This window comes from Ambystoma mexicanum, chromosome 8 (genome assembly GCF_040938575.1).
Source record: "Ambystoma mexicanum isolate Mex_15411 chromosome 8, UKY_AmexF1_1, whole genome shotgun sequence".
NCBI classification, from domain to species: Eukaryota; Metazoa; Chordata; class Amphibia; order Caudata; family Ambystomatidae; genus Ambystoma; species Ambystoma mexicanum.
In genome coordinates, this window is record NC_090929.1 from 47,709,550 (window position 1) to 47,722,027 (window position 12,478).

At 47.8% G+C, this 12,478-nt stretch overlaps 1 protein-coding gene across 2 annotated transcripts in view; it reads left to right on the top strand.

Annotated features, from left to right (window-relative positions):
• HMCN2 (hemicentin 2) overlaps positions 1 to 12,478 on the top strand; it is a 936,787-nt gene that overhangs the window by 413,631 nt on the left and 510,678 nt on the right. For both annotated transcript variants that reach the window (XM_069609262.1, XM_069609261.1), the window contains one exon: positions 7,254 to 7,408. In XM_069609262.1, coding sequence (XP_069465363.1) covers positions 7,254 to 7,408 — 155 coding nt within the window. The remainder of the gene's footprint in view (positions 1 to 7,253; positions 7,409 to 12,478) is intronic.

Here is a 12,478-nt window from a genome sequence, read left to right on the forward strand (position 1 = left end):
ATCTTTACACAAAATATGTTTTTTATACACAAAATGCGTCAGAGTGACGTCATGCTACGTGACAATAGTGAAAAACCTATCAAGGGTCGGGATTGGTTAAGGGAGACAGCTAAGTATACATTTCTATAGTAGCTATGATCATTATTGGCTGTCTATTATCAGGTGGACAACATTTGCCTACCTCTAAAAACATGTAATTTCAGAAACATTTAGATACACAGCTTCTCATTGGTCTTCAAACTTTAAGGTCCTTCGTTATATGGACTAATACAATTGGTTGACACGTGTGTGCCATGCTGGAACATTCAGTTCATTTAGCAGCACGTAAACCCAGACCCAGGTGCAAGGAGATAGGACATGTGACTACCTCACCACGCAATTACCCCAGCATCTCTCATCACCCATGCCTTCTGCCATGAAATTGTCTTTGTACTTGGCTTTGCAGAGTATCCTTGTCTTTGAGAATGCACAGGAGTGAGGGCATTTGCTGTCATGTCTGGAACTCCAACTTTAAACTCTATTTCCATCCTTGGTCACGTGACAAGAGACCACGATTTGTTCCATTTTGCAGCTTTTCAATGCCTAAATGAATTAAAGCTTGGCATCCTCTGTGTTCTTTCTTGCACCTTAACGTGAGACGGTTCATCCTCTGCACACTTATTCTTTTTCAGAATAGATAGCTGACCTTGCTTCTTGAATCTTGACTCCAAGCCAGGCAGCCTTGCCCTTCAGCTTCACGGGCCAATTATTCCTGCTGCAACACAGTTTTCATTCCCGCTTCATGAGTTCTCACTTACTTAATTCATGATACCAATGTCCAGTTTCTGCACAATGGCGGCTTCACCTGCATTCTGTTTACAACTTATAGCAGGCATATAAAATTACTTAATCTACCTTGCGCTTCAGCATCTGTACACGTGTTGAACTTCTGTTTTCTGCAACATCTTTTTTACTTCGTAGTCTTTTTCTTGTCCACAACAATAGTTCACTTGAACTCTTGCGTTGTTGTTTGTCATTTAAGACTCACACCTTGTCATACTTCTTTATTTTGAGACATTGGGCACGTTTCTTTATGACGTCATCAATTCACCCGTTCAGCTTTTCATTACACTCCTTCAGGGGTTTTCCTCCTGTAGGTTATCATCACGTTGAGGGTACATTCGGTAGGGTTGTCTCAACGGGTATCTTCTTTCAAACACTCGCTGCGGTATTGGCATTATGGCTGGTGTTAGGCACGGTACAATCTCATGTCTCCAATACACAGGAGGTAGGGGGACAAGATCGCCTGCGGATGTACACAGTTGCTCCTCTACAATTGCATCTAGGGTGTGGCCGGCAGAGTGTGCAGGTCCTGATACTAGTTGTGTGAAATGAAGGGATTCCAAGTTATCTAGAATGGGTTGTGTGATGGGGTTACGTGGGATATTGAACTAGATATTGAGATCCCCTAGCATGTAGAAGGAGCGGTGTGAAACCAGGATGGCCGCTAAAGAGTCGCTGAGATTGTCTGCAAAGCTTCTGCTGTTGCCCGGGGATCTGTATATGAGTTGGAAGCTGTGGGCGTGTGGGGTGGGGGGGGGGGTTGAGGAAATATTTTACTAGGAGGAAGTTGTGTCGCAGGCTGGTTCCTCAGAGTTCGAAATGGAGAGTTGGGATTTGTATAGGTTAGCAATGCTGTCTGCCCTGCTGGTTCTGCTGTGCATGATGAGGGTGTAGCCTGGAGGGAAGGCCTTGTGTGCAATGGGCCGGAAGTCTTGGGAGAAACAGGTTTTGGTGATGAACAGGATGTCTGGCCCTTCAGGAGAATTTAGGTCGTAAATGTTGTGGCGTTTGTGGGCAGCTGATCTGGTGCCGATCAGGATGCACATTAGTCTATTGCTGGGTTGAGTGTGAGATGCGAGGGGAGGAGGATTCTGGGGCGGATTTAAGGGCAGGGTGAGGTTAGGGGAGGTCTGGAGCTGTGAAAGTTGTTATGGAGATGGGGGGTACACTGAGGACCGTGCCTTGGGTGACAGGGGTTTGCTGTATGGTAGGGTCTGCGGGAGCGGAAAGGTGACATGGCTGGGATTTGTTAGAAGATGAGAGGATTATAGGGGGGTGGGGCTTAGGTCTCTTATCCAGGAGTGGAGGTGGAGGTTGAGTGTGTTGTTGGTGTGTGTGTGTGTGTGACGAAAGCTAATGAGGTCAGAGTTCTCTGTGTATTGGTGGGTATAGTGGTTAATAGTGGTAGCAGTGTGTGTGAGGCGTGGAAACCCTGTTCTGAGCTGCAAAATGGAATGTGGATACTGAGGTGGTAGGGGGGAATGGGAGGGTGAGCAGAGCGGTTATTGGGGAAATCATACTCATTTCCTGTCGCGAGGGAGAGGTCAGCTGACAGTCTACTATGGTCAGTGACAGAGTCAGAGGACTGATTTCTAGAGGAGGAAGGGGAGTGGTGTGGAAGAAAAGTTTCACTGGGTTGTGTGGCTTGCGGGAGGCCATAAGGGTGTATGTACATGAGTAGAGGTTGCCTTTTATGTGGTGGAACACAGCCCTGATGTATTTGGGCTGACTGAACCATGGCTTAATCCACTTTTACCTATAAAAGCCACACTGTCTACGCCCGACAAGTACCTGATCTTCAGGGCTGATCGCTCCCACGGTAAAGGGGGGGTGGCGCTTATGTGTAAGCAAACTTTGAATTGTCACACCATTCCCCAAACCAGGCCCGTAGAGTGTGAATCATTATGGGTAAAAATAAGAACCTCACCTAATACTTCCTTTAATGTGTTGACTCTTTACAGACCTCGCAAGGCAATGCCTCAGTTTGAAGAGCAGCTGCTTGAATTAATAGCTCTTATATCCAAGTCTGAAAACCCACTCATCATTATGGGGTGTTTTAATTATTAGGCCAAAGACCCTCTGGATAAGCAGGGAAGTGCATTTTTGGATTCCCTCTTCTCCATAGGACTTAAACAATGGGTTGAAGTACCCCCTCAGAAAAGTGGGCACACATTGGACTGGTTAATCTCTCAAATTCTATCAGTGTTTCAACTACACGTGATCCCACATGCTTGGTCTGATCATTCTTTGATCCAAGCGATTATTACTTTACCCACTCCTGCAGCCAAATTGTGTTCACTACCTCGAATTCACAAATTGAACCACAATCTAATAAACATCACTGCCGCTAATTTCTCTGCCTTCTTATCGACACGACTACAGCCTCTTTGGATATCTCCATAAATTAAGGTATTTACAATCTGGCCCCACTGAAACTGAAAACTATCAAACCAGAAACACATCAGAACACATGGGTCTCAGAGGACATTATCTCTGCTAGGCAAGCCAAGAGAGCCCTAGAGAGAGCTTTGAGAGAAAACCCTAATGAAATGACCCTTACTGCGAACAAACAATCTGTCAAGAAATGTATGGCTATGATTATCTCTTCTAAAATGACATACAATATAATTACATAACATTACAAGATCTTAGCTGACTTCCAGGATTCTCCTCACACTAATAGCAATCCTGTAAAGGATTCTTCCTGGTGTCAGGAGATTCAGAATGGTTTTTTGACCAAAATCGCCTCTTACAAAGAAACCATTAAGAATATTCACACTTCAGCCCCTGAACCTGATCCCCTATTAAACATCCCGCATGGGACCGTTGGTAATGCCAATGATACCCCATGCTTTTCTTGTTGCCCTTAATCTGAAGAGCAAGTGTGTAAGATTATTCAAGATTTAAAATCCACCTCTTGCCCCGGGCATGGTTGTCCTACTGATGTTTTTAAAGATTCCCTCGAACTTCTGGTACCTTGGATGACGAAACTCATTCCATCCTCCCTTAAAATAGCTTGGGTTACACCCTTGCTTAAAAAATCAAATCTAGATCCCTCTGTGAGTGACAATCACAGGCCCATTACTAATGTGCCATTTATCCTAAACATTCTCGATAAATTGGCCTATCTTCAGTTTCAAAAACATACTGAAGAGCATAAAATCTTGGGACTGCGACAATCTGGCTACAGAGCACAGCATGGGACTGAAACCGCCATGCTGGACCTTAAGTCCACTCTGGCCGGTATGGCGGACAGAGGTCATCCGGCCCTGCTGATGCTTCAGGACCTCTCCGCGGCCTTCGATCTAGTAGACCACTAGGCATGGGGAGGTTGCCCACTGTTCTGCTCAGGCATGCATTTGGATATCATCCTTTCTGGGACCCCAGACTGTCCAGGTATTTGCTGGGGGTGATCACTATATACCTGTCATTCAAACATGCGGTGTCCCTAAGAGCTCCTCTGTGTCCCCAATTGTGTTCAACATGTATATCAGGCCTTTGCTTGAGCTGTTAGATTCCCTAGGTGTGCGGTACACAAATCACGCCAATGACCCTCAGGTTCTTCTTGAGCTCAGTGGTCATTATCAGCAGGACCTGTGTGCTATAAATAACATCTACATTAGCACTCAATTGTAAGAAAACAGAACTCCTGATCGTTGCTTCTAAAGCACGCTTGAGCAAATGGGCGCCTGAGTATTCTAACTTTCGGATTGCAGGCAATTGTATTGCTGTCTCAAAGAAAGTCAAGACCTTGGGGGTAATTATTGACGAGGAACTATCCATGAGGTCACATGTCTCTTATATTCGTTCTACATGTGGTCTCATCACCAAACGTATAAACTACATTTGTCCTTTCCTTACTGTTGAGAACTGTGCCCTGCTCGCCACTGCTCTCGTCAATGCAAGACTCGATTATTGTAACAGCCTGTTGGCGGGTACCACAGCTCTCAACATTCGGACACTGCAGGTGACCCAGAATAATGCTCTCCGAGCAACCCTGGGGCTCTCTTGGCGTGCACATGTTTCTGTCACCAGGAGAACATTGCACTGGTTCCCGATCAAACAAAGGATCACACATAAGATCTTGACCCTGGCTTTCAAGTGCCATTCCAAAACCTGCCTAGGTTATCTCCTGGATCGTGCCAAATCACAACACAAGGAATCTTCGTTCCTCTATGACGCCTACTTTTATTCAGCATAGATACAAACTGGCCCGCCGCGGCGGGACTAGTTTCAATGTTCAGTCACCCCTATTGAGGAATCCTCTTCCCACCTCCATACGTCAAGCTGCTACTCTGCTCCCTTTCCAGAAGGCTATTGAAAACTATCTCTTTAATCTCGACCCAGACTAGGTTAGTAGTCTCCATCTTATACCTGCTCTAATCTTGAACCCTGTTTTCTCTTCACTTCTACGATGTTTGTTCTGTTGTGTTTATTGTGCGCTCTGAGGCCTACGGGCGTGTGGCACTCTATACAAATTAAAATAAATAAATAAATGTGAGGGGGTGTCATTAGTCTGGAAGAGAGATAGGGTGAGGTGTGTAGTATAGAAAGCACCCAGGTAGTGTGGTGTCTATTTTTTATGAGATTCATGGGGGCAAGGGGTGTCTGGGTGTCTGTGGGCTGGAGGGGCGGCTGAGTGCAGGACAGTGGCTAAGATTGCATGGGCAAGGTTTAGTGATGTAAAGAGTGGGTTATTGCAGTGAGGGTGAGAGGAGGGATTGTGTGAGGGGTGGAGGTAGGGAGGTCCGGAGAAGGGGTGTCTGGGTGTCTGTGGGCTGGAGGGGCGGCTGAGTGCAGGACAGTGGCTAAGATTGCATGGGCAAGGTTTAGTGATGTAAAGAGTGGGTTATTGCAGTGAGGGTGAGAGGAGGGATTGTGTGAGGGGTGGAGGTAGGGAGATCCGGAGAAGGGGGGTCTGTTTGAGGGTAGGGGGAAGTGCAGATAGACTGGAAGGTCTGGTGAGAAGCCTGAGTGGATTAGGTGCGAGGGTGCGTCTGGGAAGGCTGGAGGGCTGTGCTCTTGGAGGGGACAGCATGAGGAGGTTGAGGTGGCATATAGGGGTGGGGTCTGGTCAATGGTGTGGAGGAGTTTCTTGTGCGTCAGAACGCACCACTAACTTTGGATCTGCTAGTCATGACCGGGGACCTGCACCCCAAGCCCTCAGGGAGGGAGGTGTAGGAGGGTGTAAACAGAGCAAAGCAGCAACTGCAATCAAGTGTGAGATCTGCACCACTGGGTTGGGAGTGCAGGCAGATCTGTTATAGGAAGTACTGTGCAGGCAGGTGAAGTGAGGTGGCAGGGGGCGGGAATGTGGTTGAGAGACAAGCGCTTAAATCCCTGTGGAAACAAAAAGCAGGCCCACAAAGATATCCCAGTGGAAAAAGATGCAGAGTAGTGGCACAAAACAACAGCGAGATTCAAAATGCAGTCCCACAACACTCTCCTTAGAGATGAAGACTCCTTTTTCAAAGATATAATAATAATATGTTTTTTTATATAGTGCTCTAATCGAAAGCGCTCTACATGGGATATATTTTTGCTGAAATGGAGCACTCAAATGCAAGCACTGGCATTGTTAACGCACATCGTTTTGCATTGCTGTTAAGTTTACAAATACCCAAACACACATGCCAGAATGCCCATGTGCCAAGACTGGTTGATCATTTAACGCCTGACATATGACAACATGGGATCCTGCCCAATGCGTTGGAGTACTTTCAAGAACCCACCCAACATACTAAGAAATAGTCACATGCTTGTAGGCCTTTTTGACACAGGCATGTAACTTATGTTACATAATATACAGAAGATTTACGATTCCACAAAACAGCTTGTCACTTTTCCTGCACACGAATGAAGTCCGTGCCCAGCCTCAGCAGGTGCAGGGACTGCTATGAACATGGCTGAGCTGTGGTCAGAACTGCAAGCTGGGCCCTCGAGCAATGATGGGGGGTGGGGGGAGGGCTTGCCCCTAATGCCACTACCTATCAATGCCAATGTGGGGCAGAGCGGTAGACTTGTTTTGGCTCGGATGATGGTCAAAAGAGCGTACATGGCTGAATGGGCGGATTTAATAGGCAATATCCAGAAAGTCATGCCGTTTTTTTCCTGCGGATCCTCAATGCACAGCGCAGCTGTTGCTCCCCTGGCCCCTGTCCCCTTTACCCATTTGTCCAGTATGCAGGCCTCTGGGTCGTTTTATAGAATGGGGGACACCCACATAAACCCCGTGTAATACTTTTTTTGGGCTGTGAAATCTTTTACCGCAGACGCATATCTGCTTTAAAGTGACCCAGTCCCAAACCGGAAGTGCTTGCACGTGACGTCACCCCTGACGCATTCCAGCACCAGACTTGCCTCTGTGAGTAGTTATTGCAAGGAAGATCTTTTTGGGTTTTCTAAACATTTCTTTTGTGCTTGATTGACAGGCCTCTGTCCCGGGATGACCCTCGGCTGGATTTCTCAGAGGACGGGCAGCTGTTACGGATCCGTGACACCCAATCAGGAGACCAGGGGAGCTACCGGTGCCTCGCTTTCAATCAAGCCGGCCAGCAGACCAAGGACTTCAAGCTGAACATCCACGGTAAATCCCCTCTCTCAACATCCGTTTCCCAGAAGCCTCCAGGCTCATCACTTTGCCAGGAGCAACATCTGCTGATGCCATTCGTGCATGAGTGTATGAATGTGTCCAGATGCCAAACATGTGACCAAAATGCATCCATCCCTTCTAGAAATACCCCACCTCAAGGTGACCCCCCCCCCCCCGCCCCCGCATGGCCGGTTCCTTGCCATTCTTTCTGACCATTCGGGGTTAGGTAAGGACTCGTAGACCATTGAATGCCACGTCTAGAAGGAAAGCAAAGCTGTCTGGACTGCACCTTTCCTTTCCCAATTCTCCCTCTTCTGACGTTCCCCACTCCGAGGCACTGGACTCTACAGGATGCTCGTGGTTCTCCTAGTGACTGGACGCCACACTATGCTCCTGGTTCTCCTAGTGACTGGACTCTACAGGAGGCTCCTGGTTCTCCTAGTGACTGGACTCTACTGCATGCTCCTGGTTCTCCTAGTGACTGGACTCTACAGGAGGCTCCTGGTTCTCCTAGTGACTGGACGCCACAGTATGCTCCTGGTTCTCCTAGTGACTGGACTCTACAGGAGGCTCCTGGTTCTCCTAGTGACTGGACTCTACTGCATGCTCCTGGTTCTCCTAGTGACTGGACGCCACAGGGTGCTCCTGGTTCTCCTAGTGACTGGACTCTACAGGATGCACCTGGTTCTCCTAGTGACTGGACTCTACTGAATGCTCCTGATTCTCCTAGTAACTGGACTCTACAGGATGCTCCTGGTTCTCCTAGTGACTGGACTCTACAGGATGCTCCTGATTCTCCTAGTGACTGGACGCCACAGGATGCTCCTGGTTCTCCTAGTGACTGGACGCCACATGATGCTCCTGGTTCTCCTAGTGACTGGACTCTACAGGATGCTCCTGGTTCTCCTAATGACTGTACTCTACTGGATGCTCCTGATTCTCCCAGTGACTGGACTCTACAGGATGCTCCTGGTTCTCCTAGTGACTGGACTCCACAGGAGGCTCCTGGTTCTCCTAGTGACTGGACTTTACAGGATGCTCCTGGTTCTCCTAGTGACTAGACTCTACAGGATGCTCCTGGTTTTCATAGTGACTGGACTCTACAGCATGCTCCTGGTTCTCCCAGTGACCTGACTCTACAGGAGGCTCCTGGTTATCCTAGTGGCTGGACTTTACAGGATGCTCCTGGTTCTCCTAGTGACTAGACTCTACAGGATGCTTCTGGTTCTCATAGTGACTGGACTCTACAGCATGCTCCTGGTTCTCCTAGTGACTGGACTCTACAGCATGCTCCTGGTTCTCCCAGTGACTTGACTCTACAGGAGGCTCCTGGTTCTCCTAGTGACTGGACTTTACAGGATGCTCCTGGTTCTCCTAGTGACTGGACTCTACAGGATGCTCCTGGTTCTCATAGTGACTGGACTCTACAGCATGCTCCTGGTTCTCCCAGTGACTTGACTCTACAGGAGGCTCCTGGTTCTCCTATGAACTGGACTGTACAGGATGCTCCTGATTCTCCTATGAACTGGACTCTACAGAATGCTCCTGGTTCGCCTAGTGACTGGACTCTACAGCATGCTCCTGGTTCTCCCCTTGACTGGACTCTACAGGATGCTCCTGGTTCTGGTTCTCCTAGTGACTGGACTCTACAGGATGCTCCCGTTTCCCCTATTGACTGGACTCTACTGCACGCTCCTGGTTCTCCCAGTGACTGGACTCTACAGGATGCTCCTGTTTCCCCTATTGACTGGACTCTACTGCATGCTCCTGGTTCTCCCAGTGCTTGGCCCTACAGGATGCTCCTGGTTCTCTTATTGACTTGATTCTACAGGATGTACCTCTTTCTTCTAGAGATTGGACTCTACATGATACTCCCGGTTCTCTTATTGACTGGACTCTACTGAATGCTCCTGGTTCTCCTTGTGACTGGACTCTACAGGATTCTCCTGGTTCTCCTATTGCTGGACTCTACAAAATTCTTCTAGTTCTCTTATTGACCGAACTCTACAGGATACTCCTGGTTCTCCTAATAACTGTACTCTACAGGATGCTCCTGGTTCAACTAATGATTGAACTCTACAGGATGCTCCTGTTTCCCCTATTGACTGGATTCTACAGGCTGTTCCTGGTTCTCTTATTGACTAGACTCCACAGGATGTTCCTGGTTCTCTTATTGACTGGACTCTACAGGATGCATTTGGTTCTTTTACCGACTTGACTCTACAGAATGCTCTTGGTTCTCCTATTGACTGTACTTTACAGGATGCTTCTGGTTCTCCTTGTGACTGGACTCTACAGGATGCTCCACTTTCCTCTTTTGACTGGACTCTACAGGATGCTCCTGCTTCTCCTAGTGACTGGACTCTAAAGGATGATCCTGTTTCTCCCATTGACTAGACTCTACAGGATGCTCCTGGTTCTCCTAATGACTGGACTCTACAGGATGCTCCTGGTTCTCTTATTGACTGTACTCTACAGGATGCATGTGGTTCTCTTATTGACTTAACTCTACAGAATGCTCTTGGTTCTCCTATTGACTACCTTACAGGATGCTCCTATTACTTTTATGGACTGAACTCTACAGGTTGCTCCAGGTTCTCTTATTGACTGGACTCTACAGGATGCTCTGTTTTTTCTATTTTCTGGACTCTACAGGATGCTCCTGGTTCTTGTATTGACTGAACTCTACAGGATGCTTCTGGTTCTCCTAGTGACTGGACTTTACAGGATACTTCTCGTTCTCCTTGTGACTGGGCTCTACAGGATACTCCTGTTTCCCCTTTTCACTGGACTCTACAGGATGCTCCTGGTTCTCCTAGTGACTGGACTCTACAGGATGCTCATGTTTCCACTATTGACTGGACTCTACATGATGCTCCTGGTTTTCCTAGTGACTGGACTCTACAGGATGCTCCTGGTTCTTTAATTGACTGAACTCTACATGATGCTCCTGGTTTTCCTAGTGACTGGACTCTACAGGATGCTCCTGGTTCTCCTTGTGACTGGACTGTACAGGATGCTCCTGGTTCTCCTAGTGACTGGACTCTACAGGATGCGCCTGTTTCCACTATTGACTGGACTCTACATGATGCTCCTGGTTCTCCTAGTGACTGGACTCTACAGGATGCTCCTGGTTCTCCTAGTGACTGGACTCCACAGGAGGCTCCTGGTTCTCCTAGTGACTGGACTTTACAGGATGCTCCTGGTTCTCCTAGTGACTAGACTCTACAGGATGCTCCTGGTTCTCACAGTGACTGGACTCTACAGCATGCTCCTGGTTCTCCCAGTGACTTGACTCTACAGGAGGCTCCTGGTTATCCTAGTGACTGGACTTTACAGGATGCTCCTGGTTCTCCTAGTGACTAGACTCTACAGGATGCTTCTGGTTCTCATAGTGACTGGACTCTACAGCATGCTCCTGGTTCTCCTAGTGACTGGACTCTACAGCATGCTCCTGGTTCTCCCAGTGACTTGACTCTACAGGAGGCTCCTGGTTCTCCTAGTGACTGGACTTTACAGGATGCTCCTGGTTCTCCTAGTGACTGGACTCTACAGGATGCTCCTGGTTCTCATAGTGACTGGACTCTACAGCATGCTCCTGGTTCTCCCAGTGACTTGACTCTACAGGAGGCTCCTGGTTCTCCTAGTGACTGGACTTTACAGGATGCTCCTGGTTCTCCTAGTGACTGGACTCTACAGGATTCTCCTGGTTCTCATAGTGACTGGACTCTACAGCATGCTCCTGGTTCTCCCAGTGACTTGACTCTACAGGGGGCTCCTGGTTCTCCTATTACCTGGACTGTACAGGATGCTCCTGATTCTCCTATGAACTGGACTCTACAGAATGCTCCTGGTTCGCCTAGTGACTGGACTCTACAGCATGCTCCTGGTTCTCCCAGTGACTGGACTCTACAGGATGCTCCTGGTTCTGGTTCTCCTAGTGACTGGACTCTACAGGATGCTCCTGTTTCCCCTATTGACTGGACTCTACTGCACGCTCCTGGTTCTCCCAGTGACTGGACTCTACAGGATGCTCCTGTTTCCCCTATTGACTGGACTCTACTGCATGCTCCGGGTTCTCCCAGTGCTTGGATCCTACAGGATGCTCCTGGTTCTCTTATTGACTTGATTCTACAGGATGTACCTCTTTCTTCTAGAGATTGGACTCTACATGATACTCCCGGTTCTCTTATTGACTGGACTCTACTGAATGCTCCTGGTTCTCCTTGTGACTGGACTCTACAGGATTCTCCTGGTTCTCCTATTGCTGGACTCTACAAAATTCTTCTGGTTCTCTTATTGACTGAACTCTACAGGATACTCCTGGTTCTCCTAATAACTGTACTCTACAGGATGCTCCTGGTTCAACTAATGATTGAACTCTACAGGATGCTCCTGTTTCCCCTATTGACTGGATTCTACAGGCTGTTCCTGGTTCTCTTATTGACTAGACTCCACAGGATGCTCCTGGTTCTCTTATTGACTGGACTCTACAGGATGCATTTGGTTCTTTTACCGACTTTACTCTACAGAATGCTCTTGGTTCTCCTATTGACTGTACTTTACAGGATGCTTCTGGTTCTCCTTGTGACTGGACTCTACAGGATGCTCCACTTTCCTCTTTTGACTGGACTCTACAGGATGCTCCTGCTTCTCCTAGTGACTGGACTCTAAAGGATGATCCTGTTTCTCCCATTGACTAGACTCTACAGGATGCTCCTGGTTCTCCTAATGACTGGACTCTACAGGATGCTCCTGGTTCTCTTATTGACTGTACTCTACAGGATGCATGTGGTTCTCTTATTGACTTAACTCTACAGAATGCTCTTGGTTCTCCTATTGACTACCTTACAGGATGCTCCTATTACTTTTATGGACTGAACTCTACAGGTTGCTCCAGGTTCTCTTATTGACTGGACTCTACAGGATGCTCTGTTTTTTCTATTTTCTGGACTCTACAGGATGCTCCTGGTTCTTGTATTGACTGAACTCTACAGGATGCTTCTGGTTCTCCTAGTGACTGGACTTTACAGGATACTTCTCGTTCTCCTTGTGACTGGGCTC